Below are 16,497 nucleotides of genomic sequence, written 5' to 3' on the forward strand. Positions count from 1 at the left end.
CCCTACCCGCGCCGGGAGGGCTGCCAGGGTAGACCTCTGCCCCCGGCTTTGAGACCCAGGGTGGCTGGGAGGCGGTCTGTGCCAGGGCGCGCGCATCTTCCGTGGCCGCCAGGGACCGACTCCCCGGGGCCGGCGCGCCCGGAGCGGCGGCAGGGGGCGCCGGGGTCGGCGGCCGGAAGGCGCGAGGCGGCGAAGGCGGGGTGCGGGCGGCCGGGGATCGCGGTCCCCGGGCGGGGCGGGGGCGGGGGCGAGCGGCCCGGAGGGGCTTAGGCAGCTTGAAAGGGGCCCGAGCGGCGCCCCCCACCGCGCGGCCCGGCCCCGCGCCCGCTGCGGCCGCCGCGCCATTCACACGCCCTCTGGCCATTCGGCGCGGCGCGGGGGCGGGGGGCGCCGCTTCAATGGGGATTTCGCGGGCCGGCGCCGGGGCCGGGGGCGCGGCCCGGCCGCGGGAGCCGCCCGTTGCTACGCGGTGGCGGCCGGCCCGGCGGCCCGGACCCGGCGGCCGCATTATGCGGGTAATGCGGTGTGACACCGCGCGAACAAAGGCGGATTGAGCGGCCCAGCGGGCCCCGCCGGACGGGGACCGGCACAGCGGGGCTGTCAGCGCCGCTCCCAGGCTAATCCCCGCCCCGCCCCCGCCGCCCCCGCGTCCCCGGGGCTGGGAACCGAGCGCGGCCCAGGGCCCGGGCGCCGCCGCCGCCGCGAGAGGCCGCGGGCCGGCCGGAAGCGAGGCGCTCGCCCTCGGCGCCCCCGGCCTCCGGGGCGCTGAGGGGTGGGCAGCCCCGGGCCGGGGTCGGAGCCGGGGCGCCGCGCCTCAGGCCTCGGGCGCCCCGGTCGCAATCGGCCCGGGCTGAGCGGGTCCAGTGCCCGGGCGGGCCTCTCCCACTCCCCGCCAGCCTGCCCGCGAAGGCGGCGCGTCCTCCTTTGCCGGTGGTCCACGAGGGCCCCGGGGCCTCTACAGAGGCGGCAGTGGCCATGAGGGGGGACCGGGCTCCCTGGTCCGCCGAGACCAGAGTCACAGCCCAGGAAAGGAGACATGCAGGCCAGCAGCCCGGTGTTCTGCAGCCTGCCTGGCCTTGGGCAGGTCGCCTCCCGGTTCCCGGGTTCCTCACCAGTAAGGAGAAATGGTTGGACAGGTCTTCCACGCCTTTGCCTCCCTAGTCGTCTATGTCTGTATCTGCAAAATGGGCCTATAAGAAGGCTTTCTGCCTCATAGGGTAAGAGGACTAAATGGGATAAAGCACATGAAGGGTAGAACCTGGTGAATACCCACCACTCAAGGTGGTTATCATTGTAACAAATTTGGGGGAGCACCCTGAGAATCTTCTCTTCCCCTTTGCTGGATCCTGGGACAGAGGCAGGGCATGTGCCCTGTGTCCCTCCATCCTCCTGAGAGGTGCTTGACCTTCTTAGTCCAAAACCTTGGCTTTGTCTTGGGTAGAGGAAAGGAAAATGGAAGGGGGAGGCTGAGATGCCAACCACTGTTCTCTTGGTCAGGAACTTTGGTGGCAGAGGGAATTTGTACCCATTTTACAAAAAGGGTAACTGAGGCTCAGAAAAGGAAAGCATCAGGGCTTCCCTGGTGGTCCAGTGGTTTAGATTCCACACTCGCAGCACAGGGGGCAGGGGCTCCATCCCTGGAAGGGACACTGGGATCCCACATGCCATATGGTGCTGGCAAAAAAAAAAAAAAAAGGAAAGCATCTGCCCAGGTGTGTCCAAGTAGGGAACGGGGGGGACTTGGGCAGGTTTAGGCTGTTGGTTCCCAGGCATCACTCCCCACAGACCTCAGGCTCTCGGGAATGGGAGGGTCCAGGTCTGTGCTGGATCTCCACTTTAGATAGGCAGAGGGTAGGGGGACCTGGGACCCGGACAGATCAAGGGCACCTTATCTCTTCAGCAACCTGCCAGAGCTGTCTTCCCACCCATTTCTAACAGGCTCCACTCTGCCAGTTAGTGACTCTGGGCCTCCATTTGCTCATCTGTAAAGTGGGGATACCCACTAGGGGCTGGGCCAACCAGAGGGAATGGCATCTGGGTTCCTTCCTTTCCATTGGGGCTGGTGAGCCCCCTTTGGCAGCTGGGGAAGTCAGGGGTGGGGGGCGGCCTGTTTCAGGACCCAGTCTGAGCAGTGCCTCCCTGTGGCCTCCCTGCAGCCACCCGGGAATCGGCCTTCGTGCACGCCATCGCCTCAGCCGGTGTGGCCTTCGCAGTCACGCGCTCCTGTGCGGAGGGTACCTCCACCATCTGTGGCTGCGACTCACATCATAAGGGGCCGCCTGGCGAGGGCTGGAAATGGGGTGGCTGCAGCGAGGATGCTGACTTCGGGGTGCTTGTGTCCCGAGAGTTCGCAGATGCACGCGAGAACAGGCCAGACGCGCGCTCGGCCATGAACAAGCACAACAACGAGGCTGGCCGTACGGTGAGCCCCGGCCGCCCTCCCCACGGCCCTGCCCGAGACCCCTTCTGGACCTGTCCCTGTCCCTCCCGGTGGCCCATGTGCGTGCTGGGCTCCCTGCCCTCCTTTCTCCTTGGACTGTTCCCAGCCCCCAGCTTACTCCTGCCCTGAGGATGTTGTCAGCCCACAAGTGTGGCAGCCCCAGGGAGCGGGTACCAAACAGCCCATCCTGGGCACTTTAGCTGCCTGTGTAGCTGTGAGACCCGTGGGCCTGGCTTTGAATTCAGCCTCCGTGCTTTCCTAGGTTACTTAAGGCGAGTCACTTAAGTTCCCAGTCTCAGTTTCCCTATCTGTTAAATGGGGGTCACAATCCTTATTTCCCAGGGCTTTGAGAAATGAATGTGATTTCTGCCAATGCCGAGGTGTGAAGGAGAGGGAAGCAGGGAAGCAGTGGTCACCATTCTTAGGCTTGAGTCTCAATCCCCAGTCCATTCTCATCCTGGCATAGGGGAGAAATGGAGGAGGTTTCAGCGATGGGGGTGGGAGGGCCTGGTGGGGTCAGTCTGGGGACCAGCTGCGGCTCCTCTTCCCAGACCATCCTGGACCACATGCATCTCAAGTGCAAGTGCCACGGGCTGTCAGGCAGCTGTGAGGTCAAGACCTGCTGGTGGGCCCAGCCCGACTTCCGCGCCATCGGCGACTTCCTCAAGGACAAGTATGACAGCGCCTCGGAGATGGTGGTGGAGAAGCATCGGGAGTCCCGCGGCTGGGTGGAGACCCTCCGCGCCAAGTATGCGCTCTTCAAGCCGCCCACGGAGAGGGACCTGGTCTACTACGAGAACTCGCCCAACTTTTGCGAGCCCAACCCCGAGACGGGCTCCTTCGGTACCAGGGACCGGACTTGCAATGTCACCTCCCACGGCATCGACGGCTGTGACCTGCTCTGCTGCGGCCGCGGCCACAACACGAGGACGGAGAAGCGGAAGGAGAAGTGTCACTGCATCTTCCACTGGTGTTGCTACGTGAGCTGCCAGGAGTGTATCCGCATCTATGACGTGCACACCTGCAAGTAGGGAGCCAGGTAGGGTGGCTGCATGGGGAGGCTGGGGGCGGGGCCTTGGTGCAGGGCCCTGGGCTTGCCTGTCTTCTCTTCTTGACCACCCCGTCTACTTCTGAGTGACCCTGGACATGTGTGTTTCCACGGCTGCAGTAGGAAGGCAGGCTTTCCCAGGCTTCAGTGGGAATGGTCCTTGGGCAGTGTCTTGGTGGATTACACAAAGCACAGATAATAACCAAGTTTGTGCAAATGAGGCTCCAAGCAGTTGATTCAGTGCATGTACAAGTTAATAAATTATGAGCCAGGCCACTTCACACAGCCACTAGCTGTCATGATTGAGCATCCGTGGAGCCAGAGCAGGGGGTATTGTGGGATTGGAAGCTGGGCCCCCTGACTTCTGGTCTTGACTTGGCTCCTGACTTCCTGTTCTTTTCACTCTTCTGGGCCTCAGGTTTCTTACTGTAAAGTGAGGGGGTTAAAATACTTGGAATAGCAGGCCCCAAAGTCTCTTGTACCCCTGGGGCAGAGTCATTTTGCATCCACCTTGAACTTAGAAGGCAGGATTTTGCACAAGCATAACTCCTACCACCCTCAGGAGGTGGGTGGGGGGAAGCGGTGTGTAAGCCCGTATCCCGGCACATCTGAGGCTTGGGTGGAGCGGGGTGCACTCTCACCGCGTTTATGGCCGGTGATGGGGAGGAGGAAGGAGTCAAGTTCAGAGTGATGGTGGTGAGTAATCGAGGGATCAAAGACTGCTAGAGTATGTTCCCAAGCTTCCCAGAGGTGGCCTGCGTGGGAGACACTGTTGCCCAGCCCTGGGGTCCATGGGTCCCCAGGACAGGTCACGCTGGGCATGTGGTGGTCCTGTTCTTGGAGGGTTTCTCAGGCCCCTGTGCCCTCTCTATTTCTCTGGCCTGAGAAAGGGCCTGGTCCATAGGGATCTGCAACCCAGTCCAGCTGCCACCACTTGCCAACTGTGTGACCCCAACAAGACTGTCTCTTGCTCTGTCGTCCTCCCCACAGCTGCGGTGAGGAAGAGTGAAGGGCACTGGGGACAGTGCTCGGTTCATTGAGGACTCATCTGCCTGGGCTATCGCTGCCTGGGGCTGTGTTGGCAAGGGCACCCCACTGGCCAATGTGGTTGGGAGGGGTCGGGCTTCTCTGCAACAGGGAAGGACTGCACAAGCAGGGGAGAGCTCTGACTGAGGGGTTCCTGACTCAGCCCGTCTGGGGAGCCCCTCTATGTAGCTCAGGTTCCATCCTGGCAGGGACGGAGTCCAGAGAGACAGCAGGAGGCACCGCTTCTCTGGGTGCCTGAATAAAAGCAGCATGGGCAGTGGAGAGGGTGCACGGGTGGTTCCAGCCCCACCGCTTCCCAGCTGCAACCCAGCTCCCTCACTTGCACGTCGTGGGAATGATGGGAGCCTGGCAAGAGTTTTATGAGGTTTGAGCAAGCTGGCAGATGTGAATGCCGGTCTGAATACAGTAATAACAGAAAGTGATAAATGCCATCAGAGCCCTGACATGAGGGCAGTCATCCTGCGAGAAATGGTGGCATCACTTGGGCAGTTACATTTAACTGCTTTTCAGAATGATGGAAGAAAAATCAGTGCATAGGCGAGAACTCCCAGGCTCACTCTGCATGTCAGCAAAGTCTGAAAACTGCGGTGCCTCCTTGCCCTGACATCTACTCTGCCAAGCAGGACACAGCTCTGGCCATTATGAGAAGGCTACGGGGAAACCAGGCTTCAGAACACTAGCTCTGGAGGGGGCACAGGGAGGCTGTCTGTGTAGCCTGCCCATTGTAGCCCAGGGCCCTGCCTCCAGAAAGCCCCAATCTGTGGGTCCTGCAGGGGCCACTCTGGCAGCAGCCCAGGCCCCGGCAGTGGCTCCAGGATGTCACAGCTCCGTTCCAGCTCCTCTCCTCTCTTCCCCTCTGAGGGCAGCTGAGTGAAGCCAAGCCATCTGCTGAGTGGGAAGGAGGTGTGCTGGGTGGGCCCTCAGTGTCCAGAAAAACCCCCCACCTGCGATCTGATACTGATCCTAAGAGCCAACACTCCCCATTTCTGAAACGGAATGGCATTTCCCCCTATGGAACATATTACATGGATGTGGAGGATGGTGGCCCCTGGGCCTCTCATATACAGAGCCCTTGCTCTGGGACATGTGGATTCTTGTCTCCCCATGTGGTGCCCTTTTGATGAACAGTTTTTGTTGAGTGATTTGGGGCAAGTGGTTTTGCCTCTCTGAGCCCCCGTTTCCTCATCTGTTAACTGGGGGATAAGAACCGTGATCCTCACAGGCTTGTTGTACGGATGAGAGCCCTGTGCACGCGAAGAGCCCTGACACGGGGTCCAAGGAGGAGGGAACACCCCAAAGCCTGGCCTCCAGGAGCAGCTTCCCCCCGGCTTGCTGCTGTTTCAGAGCCACAGGCTGAGACCATTACCCTCCTGTCCTTTTATCCACCTGACACTCTGCAGGCAGGACGGGAACTTCTGAGACAGGCTGGCGCAGATGGGAGAGGGCAGGGCGCCCCCGAGCAGCACGCATGCCCTCCACATGCTCGAGGAGGAGCTCGAGCCTTTCCCTTATGTAAGGGCCTTCCTTAAGGAGAAAACCTCTCCACTGCTTGTCGATTGTGTCCGGTGTCTCACTGGACACAACCTGATTTCCCACCTCACGAGGACCAGTTTTGTGCTTTTGTTATCCTGATGCTGTGAGTGCAGCAAGCTAGAAAGGGCTCTGCACAAGAGGCAGGTGGCCTGGCAAACCCCAAGTCCTGGCTCTGTCACTGAGTCCTTGCGAGACTTTGGACATGTCTTTGGAATCTCGCTGAGTAAAAGTCTCCTACTGACCAAGGAGTTCGGGGTTGATGGGGAACGCCCATCAGAGTCCTTTGGGCTTCAAATCTTTTGTGACAGGTAAATACATATCTGAGCACACACACGTATCTTGAAATACACACACAAATGAAAAGAAGGTACACATTGGTGCGCCCATGAGGAGGAATTTTTCATAATGCAATAGGCTTTCTTCTGGGTGGACAGCTTGATACAGAAACAGCGGACAAGAGTCTACAAAGTTGGGAATTGGGCCCTAGATCCACAGGGTTTCTCCTAGTGTCTATGCAAGGCAGGTTCCTCTGTCAGGCGAGTTACCTAGACTGGGCTTTCTGTTGCCCCAGCCCCGGCTAGAAGGGTGGTGTTGTTCAGTTGTGTCTGACTCTGCGACTCCATGGACGCCAGGCTTCCCTGTCCATCACCATCTCCCAGAGTTTGCTCAAACTCATGTCCATTGAGTCGGTGATGCCATACAACCATCTCATCCTCCGTCATCTCCTTCTGCCTTCCATCTTTCCTAGCATCAGGGTCTTTTCCAATGAGTCGGCTTTTTGCATCAGGTGGCCAAAGTATTGAAGCTTCAGCTTCAGCATCTGTCCTTCCAATAAATATTCGGGGTTGATTTCCTTTAGGACTGACTGGTTTGATCTCTTTGCTGTTCAAGGGACTCTCAAGAGAGTCTTCGAAAAGCAGTTCAAAAGCATCAATTCTTAGGCACTCAGCCTTTTTTATTGTCCAGCTACAAGGTGGGAAGGCAGGATTTGGATCCCAGTGTGTAGACACTGAAGCCCTGCTACAGCTCACACGCCCTTCCTCAGTGGTTTACCCCAGGGAGAGTAAGGAGCATGGGTCAGCCCCCGCCCCGTTACCTCCCGGTTCAAGAGAAACGCTGAGTGAGACGTGGACCCAACAGCCTCTGTGCTTTGCATCCTGTGGGTGGTCCCTCTGGGAAAACAACCACTTTCCTAATTCTTCCTCTTTGCTTCCCAAAGGGCACTGGGAACGGGTGAAGTGTGTGGCTGGGCAGATTCACCGAAGCCCTACGGGAAGCAGGACCCAGAGCTGGGCTCGGCCCTGAGCATCAGACAGCATGGAATCAGGACTCTTGCCAGACGCACGTGTGGTAAATGACCTGGACCCAACCCGCCGCTGCCTGGGGGGCCTCCCTCCCTCTCTCTCATCTTAAGTTTCTCACCCTACTCTGGATGGTGTGTGGTTTTTAAAGAAGGGGCTTTCTTTTTTAGTTCTCCAGGGTCTGATAGGGACAGACCCGAGGCTTATCTTTGCACATGTTAAAGAAAATAAAAATGGAAAAAGAAAACAAAACCCCACTTCTACTCCAACAGAACAGGCTGGGCTCAGGTGAGCTGCTCTGCCTGGTGGTAAAGACATCGACGTGGGCAACATTCTGTTTCCCGATGGCTTCTCCCGGTGACATTCCAAGATGCCTGTGAGGTGGGAGTTAGGAAGTAGGACAAAGCCCTGCAGTCTCTCTTTCTCTGTCTACTCCCATTCGAATCTGATAGACTTTCACATTCTGATAAAAGCCATAAGTTTAGCTGGGATCAAGTGGTAGGGAGGCCACGGCCATCGTTAGAGTCAGGTTTCGAGTTTGAAGAACTGGGAGTTCCGGGCGTTTGAAGAGCAGCTGTATGTTCTTCTCAGTCCCCTTTTCTCTGTAACCCTGTTCTGCACGAGAGGCTCTTGTGAACTGCAGTCAGATCTCAAACATCTTTTTCTACCATTCTGCGGTTTCCACCATTAACGCAGTACTTTTTTTTTTCCCTTTCTGTAGTGAACGTTGTAAATAGGTTATGTGTAGGGGGCAAGACTTCTCCAGCTTAGATGGCTTCCTGAAGAAAGTGGTGTCTTTAAAGGGACCATTCTGCCCCTCCCAGCCCTGCTCACCTGCAGATTCTCCATACAAACTCCAGGTTGAGCGGTTGGACTGTAGGTCACCTGAGTATAAATGAGACAGAGGGTCAGAGGGAGAGCAGCCGTCTGTTCCTCAAGTTCCGACTCTGTGGCCAGTAGATGGGGAGGATACAAATGATTCCTTCCTTTGCTCTCCTCTGAGGACACACTGTCCTGCATCCTTTTCTTCCTGTGGTCTGTGTGAGGAAGCAGAAACGCAGAGTTCCTTCACACAGGTCTTCCGGCCTCACCTGTGCGCCGATAGCATCAGTCCATGCAGTCTCCGAGGATCAGGATTAGGTCTTCAAAGTGGGGCAGGCCGTCACTTGCTCCCTGGGGTAGAGCATCTCACAGCTGAGTTCTCCTTGATGCACGCGGGTCCTCTGGAGGGTCTTAGGGGAAGTGAGCACAGTGGCGGCAAATGGCTCTGCCTTAAGGAGAATCAGAAAGAAGAGACGCAGTAGGGGCCTAGGCTAGAATGAAGTGACTCCTTCCTTTCCCCCTTCTCTCTCTGGTCTGCCTAACACTGACCTAAGATACCAGGTTAAGCCATCTTCCTACGTGCTCAGGCAGGTTCGCCCAAGACGATCGTCTAGAAGCCGTGCCTGCACACCCGAATCTGCTGGCATCGAGCCCTGCTCAAGATCCACATGCCACCCCCTCTAGAGAGTCTGAAATGCCCCTCCCCATCTCATCTCTTAAGACTGAAAAAGTTTTAAATCATGTCAACCAGATAATGCTTGCTTTATGTGAGAATTCTTTTGGCAGAATGGATACCAATTTTCACAACAGTCTTTTCCTATCTATGTATTCTATATTAAAAGTGATAAAGTCATGTTTCTGGGGCGTATTCAAGTAGCTGACAAGTAATTATTTAATAATAGTACATTGAGTGCACTGTAATTATTCTCGCCGTAGTCAGGTCATAGTATCCAACAGAAATTTCCTACCAACCTGCTGTATCCAAAGTTTTGTAAAAAGCTGTAGAAGTTGTTGATCTTTTTGATTTTATATTCAAAAAGTCTCTTTTTATAAATATTATTTATTATACAATGTATATACCTTTGAGTTAACTAAGATTATATATTATATAAATATATATATATTTGGAGAAAATATATTTCATCATGCAGTTTTTTTCTGTTAAGTCATTAAAGAAAAGGTAAACAAACTGAAAACGGATACATTGTACAGTGTGTGGAGTTTCCAGAGTCATGCTCAGGAGGTCCAGAATATCAGGTTCTAAATGTGGGAGCCTCCACTTTCACTCTGAAATGAGGGGCCTAACTTAAGGTCATCTCCTCTGTTTTCTCAGCAAGATCACCTGAGATGTCATGGACAATAGGTCTGATCTACTCAAGGGCTTTCTCACAGGCTTACTTTGTTCTAAGTCAGCTTCTAGAAGAATTTCCACTTTTATACCTGAGTGACTTGGGCAATAATTCATCTCATAGACTCCAGCACTTCCAATGCACAAATTAATGTCACAGACACTCAAGAGATACGGCTCAAGGCTAATGAACCATGGGGTTGGCCACCAACTTAATCCCTTTCAAACCCATGTTTTCAACTCTATTTATTGGGAAAATAGAATTTGCCCTCCTGAAAATTACACTTTGAGTGGAAATGGCTCTCCCCTGCTAGCTCCACTCCAAGCTTTGGAAGGGGTAGCTTGGTGGGAAGGAAGAATTGGTGTGCCCTGGCCTCTAGAATGGGTGTCACTGGAAGGGTTAGACTTATTTGGGCAGAACAGACCCACCAGTGGGCATGCTCTAGGGAGGGCATGCTCTCCTTGGACCGCGGCTTCAAAAGGACTCACCCGAAGCTTACAGGTAACACCTTTTCAACAGCCAGATGCTGTAACTCAGTTTTATGACCACAGACAATCCTTTGGTCTTCAGGCCTGCCCATAAAATGTCACCTTCAGTTTATCTGGCACAGCAAAAAGGTTCTCTCTCCCTTTATTTACCTTTATTAGGAATTAAGTAAATTCATCTCACTTCACAGAAGAAATAACAGGAAAACAGAAGAATCTGCCTTCTGTGGTGGAGGTGGGCTGCCTGGGCTCTAACCTCAGATAAGGGAGGGTTCCTAGAAGTTCATGAATTTTCTTGTGCCCATGACGTGTCTTTAGTACCTGAAAAGCTGAACCCACAAAAATGGTTCATTTGTGCAATGAATGGGACGTGGAAAGGATACAGATCTCCGTGTCTCATGAGGCTGCCTGTCTTCGTGTTTCACTTTTACATACAGCTAGTAATACTCATCGACCCCAGTATTTTGGGTACTTGTTTTTTAACCTATAAAACTGCTGAATGTTCAAATGGTCCCTAGTCACACTCGCCAAGCCCATTTGTAATCCTTTCTATGATTAATTATGTTCTATGATTAAAGAGAACACAGTTTATAGCAGTGCTTGAACATTGAGTTTCTCCAGAAGCATAAATACTATTAAACATCTAAAAACAAGAGGAAGATCCAAAAAAAAAAAGTCCCAAAGAAGAAGATAATGTAATGAGTTGAGCATTATTATTTTTCAAAGCAGTGTTAGTTTATGAAGGAAGAAGAGAGGTCTGAGAGACAGTTCAAGGATGAGATACAAATAAAGGCAGGAGGAAGAAGCAGAGAGTGGGGAACGATGATGGTGACATTATTCTAGGTGCGTTCGAGGATAGTGTGCTAATGTGAGAGGTTGATCTACACACACACACACACACATGCCAGTGAAGTTGTTGAAATTTCAGCAAAATTATGGTTGGTACAGTGTCATCATTTCTCCTAGCTCAACAGAGAACTTGCTAGGAGGCAAAACATTATCTCTGCATTCATCTTATACTCCCGAAAATAGAGTGAGAGAGTCAGCTGTGTGACGACTGTATGTTGGGAAAATTTCAAACCCAAGTCCTCCTTGCAAACTGTCTCCACTCCTTGGGATTCCAGCCGATCGCAGGCGCCATCTCCTGCATCTTAATGCCACGGTGTCCACACAGCACACGCCCTCCGTGGGCCCGGCTCCAGTCTTGGCACCGCTTGCCAAGCTGAAGAGAAACTTCGGGTCATTTTGCAATAACTTCTGAAATTTACATGCTTTTCTGAACTCTCATACACACCTCTCCCAGTCATTTCTCTGAAGAGGCTGATGGATCAAGTTGTCAGGCAAGGAAAATGAAATCTTTACCTTCTGTGTTTGGGCTGGGTTGGTTGTTTATAGCTGACTCAGTGCTTCAACAAGTCTGTTTACCAGGATTTGATTATTAGACACACTTGAATCTACTTTAAGACTTGTTGCTGAAACTTAGGCTGTTCACTGTAATTTTTAGGATATGAAAGTGAAAGCTGTTCAGCTGTGTCCTACTCTTTGCAACCCCATGGACTACAATAGTCCATGGAGTTCTCCAGGCCAGAATACCGGAGTGGGTAGCCTTTCCCTTCTCCAGGGGATCTTCCCAACCCAGAGATTGAACCCAGGTCTCCCACATTGCAGGCAGATTCTTTACCAGCTGAGCCAGAAGGGAAACCCTTTAGGATATGAAAAGGCAGCCTTAAAACATATTTCAGGTTTAACTACCATGATCCAGTTTTTCTGTGTTACACTTAAAAAAAAAAAAAGTGTTTGGGTAAAGTTGTAAAACTTTAGGAAGGAAAAAAATAACCCCCTTTTTTGAGGTTTCAATTATATCTTCTGACAAAAAGTAGCCTGTTAACAGTTCATCTGCAGAAATTAAGGCAGTGGCCAGAGGAGTCACCATCGCTTTATCACCAGGCTGTGCTGTATACTCGCTCTGCCTAGCATCAGCTCTGAAGAGTTCTGGAAAGGCTGAAGCCCTCCAATCCCAAGGTTACACGGGGACCAGGAAGATCTTCAGAGGCCTCCTTGCAGGAGGGTGTGCACAGCTCCCAGGGGGCTGACCCTGCAGTCAGAGAAGCTCTAAGGCCGACCTCTCCCCACAAGTCTTGCTGGTTTTCTGGGTGGCCGTTAGTCCTACCCTGAGCCACCTCTAAGCATCAGGGTTTAGGCTAAAGATGTGAGAGTTCAGAAACATGCCAGATGGATGAAGGATACCAAAATGAACCATGTGAAGAAAGCTCACTGAGGGTGTTCGCATCTTTTGGTTTGTTATGTGTCACAGGAAGGACTAATTCTACTTGGGAAACAATCTTCCTTTCTGGTTTACTGCTAACCCACTTATGGCTTTGGTGTACTTCAGTTTTTTAATAAGAGGAAATAAGTAAAGGGGGTATAAAGATTCTTCTTGTGTGCCAACTTTATATAAAACTGGCTACCAAACTGTATTTGTCAATTTATATTTTCTAAATAATTAAAGTCAGAGATTTTAAAATAAAAATCTTCATCTCCCTACACTAGTTAAAACAAGGAGGGGCTTTTCTGAACCCCTTCTTCATATCCTCTGGTCAGTTATGCATGTTGTCTTGTACAAAATATTGGTCTGTTACAGGATGTTTTCAAGTATACGTACTCTTTATTGCATTCCTTCATTTGCATTAAACAATATAATATTTGCATTTCTTCAATATAGTTCTGGACAAAACACAAAGACATTAACCTTATTTAACAAGAGACATAAGTTAATACAATGTATGCTGCTTTCACGGGGAGCAAAGAAAGAGGCAAGATCTAAAACAGATGAGGGGATCCGGGATACTGGCCACCAGGAACCACAGAATTTTTACAATACAATCCACTTTTTTTAAGCCGCACAATAAGCTAGAGATGAAAACCCAAAAGAAAGCAGATGCAACATATAAATCTACCAAAAATATACAGAGAGCAAGATCTGGAGATAATTTATCCTCTACCACAGGGACAGATGAGAGAGCTGCACCACGGACCACCGTGGTGACACCCAAGTGCCACCTGGTGCCAGCCCTGCATTAAGTACCTTCAGGTGGTGCCTGTCCTCGAAGCTGAAGCTGCAGCAGCAGCGGGGGAGGGGCGCATGTTCTGCAAGTCTTCTCACCGAACATAACGACCTGATCACATTTCTTCCAACTCAGCTTAAACTACTGTTCTCCTTCCCTTTGGAAGAAGCGTGCAGAGGGGGAAGGAGACATCTTCAGTACATTGGAATGGATGTTAAAGGACTGAGGAGAGCGTGCTAGAAAGTGGTTTATTTTTTCCGGAAAATAGTGTTTTATTTAGATGCTAGGGAGTACAGATAATTTAAAATAAAGGAAGGATACATTCTAAGTAAGTCGTTAAGCTAAGGACAGAAGAAAAGTGGTGATACTAAAGAAGCCTTTAGTATTATGGACCCACTTAGACCTGGGCACTAATGAGTGCTGAGAGGGTTGGAAGTTACTTGAGTTGACACCTTTCTGTTTTGGGGTGTATGCTTTTACCATACACATCTCTCACAGGTTCTTAACAACATCTACCAAGTAGTAATGACCAGCGTTCTCTCTTACCGCTGAGCACATCACTTGCATTAAAGGGATGGCACAGCCAACACGGTAATAATCTGACTTCCTATTAAGAAAGATCTCCTGATTGCAACCTAGAAACATCTCTGAAAATGATCGAGAACAGCATCTTAGAAATTCATAGCCCTAACACTTCAGGCAAAGATAACTAGCCTTCTGGGAGAAACTTGAACCAAATATCCAATGACCTATAGTGTAGTTAGCACAGGGAAGTTGTGAGAGAATCCCTTTGAACCCGGTGCCTCTAGTCACGGCTCCTAGCTTACAGGTGGAAAGTCTTCCTTCTATTAGGCCAACTGCTGTTTTGCAACATCAGTATGTTTATTGAGAGTTTTCGGGTGGTGGTGGTAGGGAGCTTAGAACGTGTAGTGTTCATAAGTACAGTATGTTTCCCACATTTAAGATTGAGCAAGAAGGAATCAGCTTACACGGAGAGGTGAGCACAGCATTCTAAAGCGAATTTACACCTTCCACAAGAGGGAGTATCTCAGTAAGCACAAGGAAGGGAGTTTCATTGCACTCGTCATGCAGTGTGAGCACGTGTCGAAGGCAGGGTTCATTTCACTGTGTTCAGTATCTCGAGGAGGTCGAGTGATGATCCCAGGCCGTCTTCACCTTGGTCACTTTGCTTGGTCACTTTGCGTTTGAAAATAGTTCATGATCATAGTCGAGGGGGCTACTGAAAAAGAAAGAACCGAAACACAACGAAAAACAGATGAAGGGTCTGCAAAAAGCCCTTCACCACAAAACCACACTAAAAGCTTCTCAGTGGTTTATCTACATTTTTCACTATGCATTTGCCATTAGAAGAGCATTTCACAAAAGAAAATGTTTACACTCCATGCATTTAAAAGCAGGTTCCAATAAATATGTACCATCGTGCTTTTTCCTGCCTTGTGACAAGGAAGTTTTGCGAAGCAGGACAGGGAGAGCAAACCAACAGTACAACCCACTTCCTTGCTGGGTCTCCTAGACCTACAACACAGCGGAGAATTCTAATAAATGGAAACAAAGTTGTCCAAGAGAGGTTGAGAATTCAAATTCACAGGCACTGTACAGCAACTCTTAGAACAGGCACACGGGTTTACAAGACCGGGGAGTCTGGCTGGAGGTCTCAAGTGTCGTATGTACTTACGCTCCTTCTTCTCTTAAGAGGGCCAAGAATTTTCTCACACGGTATTCGGGATCCATCTAAATACATCAGAAGGAATAAAGAAGACAGGTTAGTGGTACCTTCTAAAAATGATGCACTTACTTCAGGCCAAGAAAATGACTGGTTTTATACTTTCTCAGGGCTTTGGTGAGCCACGGAAATGTGTTACCTGCTCCTTAACCAGTAGTCTGCTACACAGCAAAGTGGACCGTGTCACTTAAGGGAAGTGAGGAGGGATATTGGAGCACAGAGAATCGCTATGCATGAGGTCATCCACAGGCACCTCAGCCCAGCGACCCCTTAGCTGGGGCCGGGTGAGGAGGTGGCCCTGAGAGGCACGTTGTGAGAGCAGGGCTGGCCATTCAGGGGGTGCAAATGGCATCCAATTCACAGGGCTCATCCAAGGCACGAAGGTGGGGCCAAAATGGAAGAAGCCAATTGGTGCTGATTAAACAGTGAAAAAGTAGCCTATTAACTCTATGAGTGATTCTTTAGCTTTTCTTAATTTTGGTGTGCCTGGCATAGTTCTTTCTTCATAATTAACAATAACGGTTGTGCTGGAACTAAAAAAGAAAATCAGTGGGGCTGATTCCTCTGACATGCTCTCTGGATAATCCGGGTCTCCTGGGACTGAGGACAGCATTGTGAGTCTAAGAAAAGATGGGGGACTCAGTTCTCGCTCAGGTTGTAGGGTCTGGGTTGCTATTATTAATTACCCCTATTCATTTTCATTTCATATTTCTTTAAAAAATTTTCACCATATATCTTTTCTCTTTCTTCTTAATTTTATTTATTTGTTTAGGCTGCACCAGGTCTTAGGTGCAGCACGTGGGATCTAGTTTCTGGACCAGGGATCGAATCTGGGCCCCCAGCTTTGGGAGTATGGAGTCCTATCCACTGGACCACTGGGGAAGTTCCTCATATTCATGTTTCTATGAATTTGCTTAATTTTGTTTTATTCTCATTGGTCTACCAGAGATGTGAAGTTGTTAAAAAAAAAAAAAAAGATCATTTAAAACAGCTTTAATTCCTGAAGATGAATTTTTATTGTAAGAAACACACCTAACTTTGAAAAAATGTTCCAGGGCAAGAGTCTATTCCCCAGGAGGGAACTCCCTGCCCTCCAGGAATAGCTTTCAAATGCTCGGCGCAGCTGTGGCTAAATGTGCAATTGGATTCCCCCCTCCAACCACTTTTTTTTTTTTTTTAAAGATCTCTTCTATCCCCCCAAAAATCCAAGTTTCGAATGTATCAAAGTTAAGAGGTCAGACTACAAAGGACTAAGAAAAAGTGTGAATAGTTAACAAGAGAAACATTTTTCCTCTTTGGGAATAGAATTACATATGAATCAATTGTCAAGTTCTTTTTCAAAAAAAAGGAACTGGCTGGAGCTCTGCTGTAGTCAGTACTTGCAGGTCTTTGCCCATTAAACATATTTAATATGTGTGAGCAACGACTTACTGACTTGCCTGTAGCTATGGAATTAAAAGTCAAGGGAAAGGGAGGAAAAAAGTAATCTAGATAAATGACTTTATTCCCTCAGGTGACATCCAGTCAGAGCAGATCCTCAGCACTGTGCAAGTTTTAACAGAATTGTGTATGGTGAACAGAGAGGTAACATGACTTATATTCAGCTAAACTACATGCCTCTTCACTGAGACTTGGTCTCTCTAAGGCAGATCTAAAGAGAATT

General features: G+C 50.6%; 2 protein-coding genes across 4 annotated transcripts in view; one reads left to right on the forward strand and one right to left on the reverse strand.

Moving 5' to 3' along the window:
* WNT3 (Wnt family member 3) overlaps positions 1 to 9,044 on the forward strand; it is a 55,074-nt gene extending 46,030 nt beyond the window's left edge. For both annotated transcript variants that reach the window (XM_061392197.1, XM_061392199.1), the window contains exons 3-5: positions 2,157 to 2,422; positions 2,992 to 3,479; positions 7,288 to 9,044. In XM_061392197.1, coding sequence (XP_061248181.1) covers positions 2,157 to 2,422; positions 2,992 to 3,471 — 746 coding nt within the window. In that variant the 3' untranslated portion in view covers positions 3,472 to 3,479; positions 7,288 to 9,044. The remainder of the gene's footprint in view (positions 1 to 2,156; positions 2,423 to 2,991; positions 3,480 to 7,287) is intronic.
* A 3,624-nt stretch (positions 9,045 to 12,668) lies between these two features.
* NSF (N-ethylmaleimide sensitive factor, vesicle fusing ATPase) overlaps positions 12,669 to 16,497 on the reverse strand; it is a 150,543-nt gene continuing 146,714 nt past the window's right edge. The window contains exons 20-22 of one of the 2 annotated variants that reach the window (XM_061392195.1): positions 14,787 to 14,842; positions 14,527 to 14,626; positions 12,669 to 14,330 (exon numbers count right to left, since the gene is read on the reverse strand). In XM_061392195.1, the coding sequence (XP_061248179.1) occupies positions 14,328 to 14,330; positions 14,527 to 14,626; positions 14,787 to 14,842 (159 nt within the window). In that variant the 3' untranslated portion in view covers positions 12,669 to 14,327. The remainder of the gene's footprint in view (positions 14,331 to 14,526; positions 14,627 to 14,786; positions 14,843 to 16,497) is intronic. The other variant, XM_061392196.1, reaches the window with a different exon arrangement.

The sequence above is a fragment of the Bos javanicus genome, chromosome 19 (genome assembly GCF_032452875.1).
Source record: "Bos javanicus breed banteng chromosome 19, ARS-OSU_banteng_1.0, whole genome shotgun sequence".
Taxonomy (NCBI): Eukaryota; Metazoa; Chordata; class Mammalia; order Artiodactyla; family Bovidae; genus Bos; species Bos javanicus.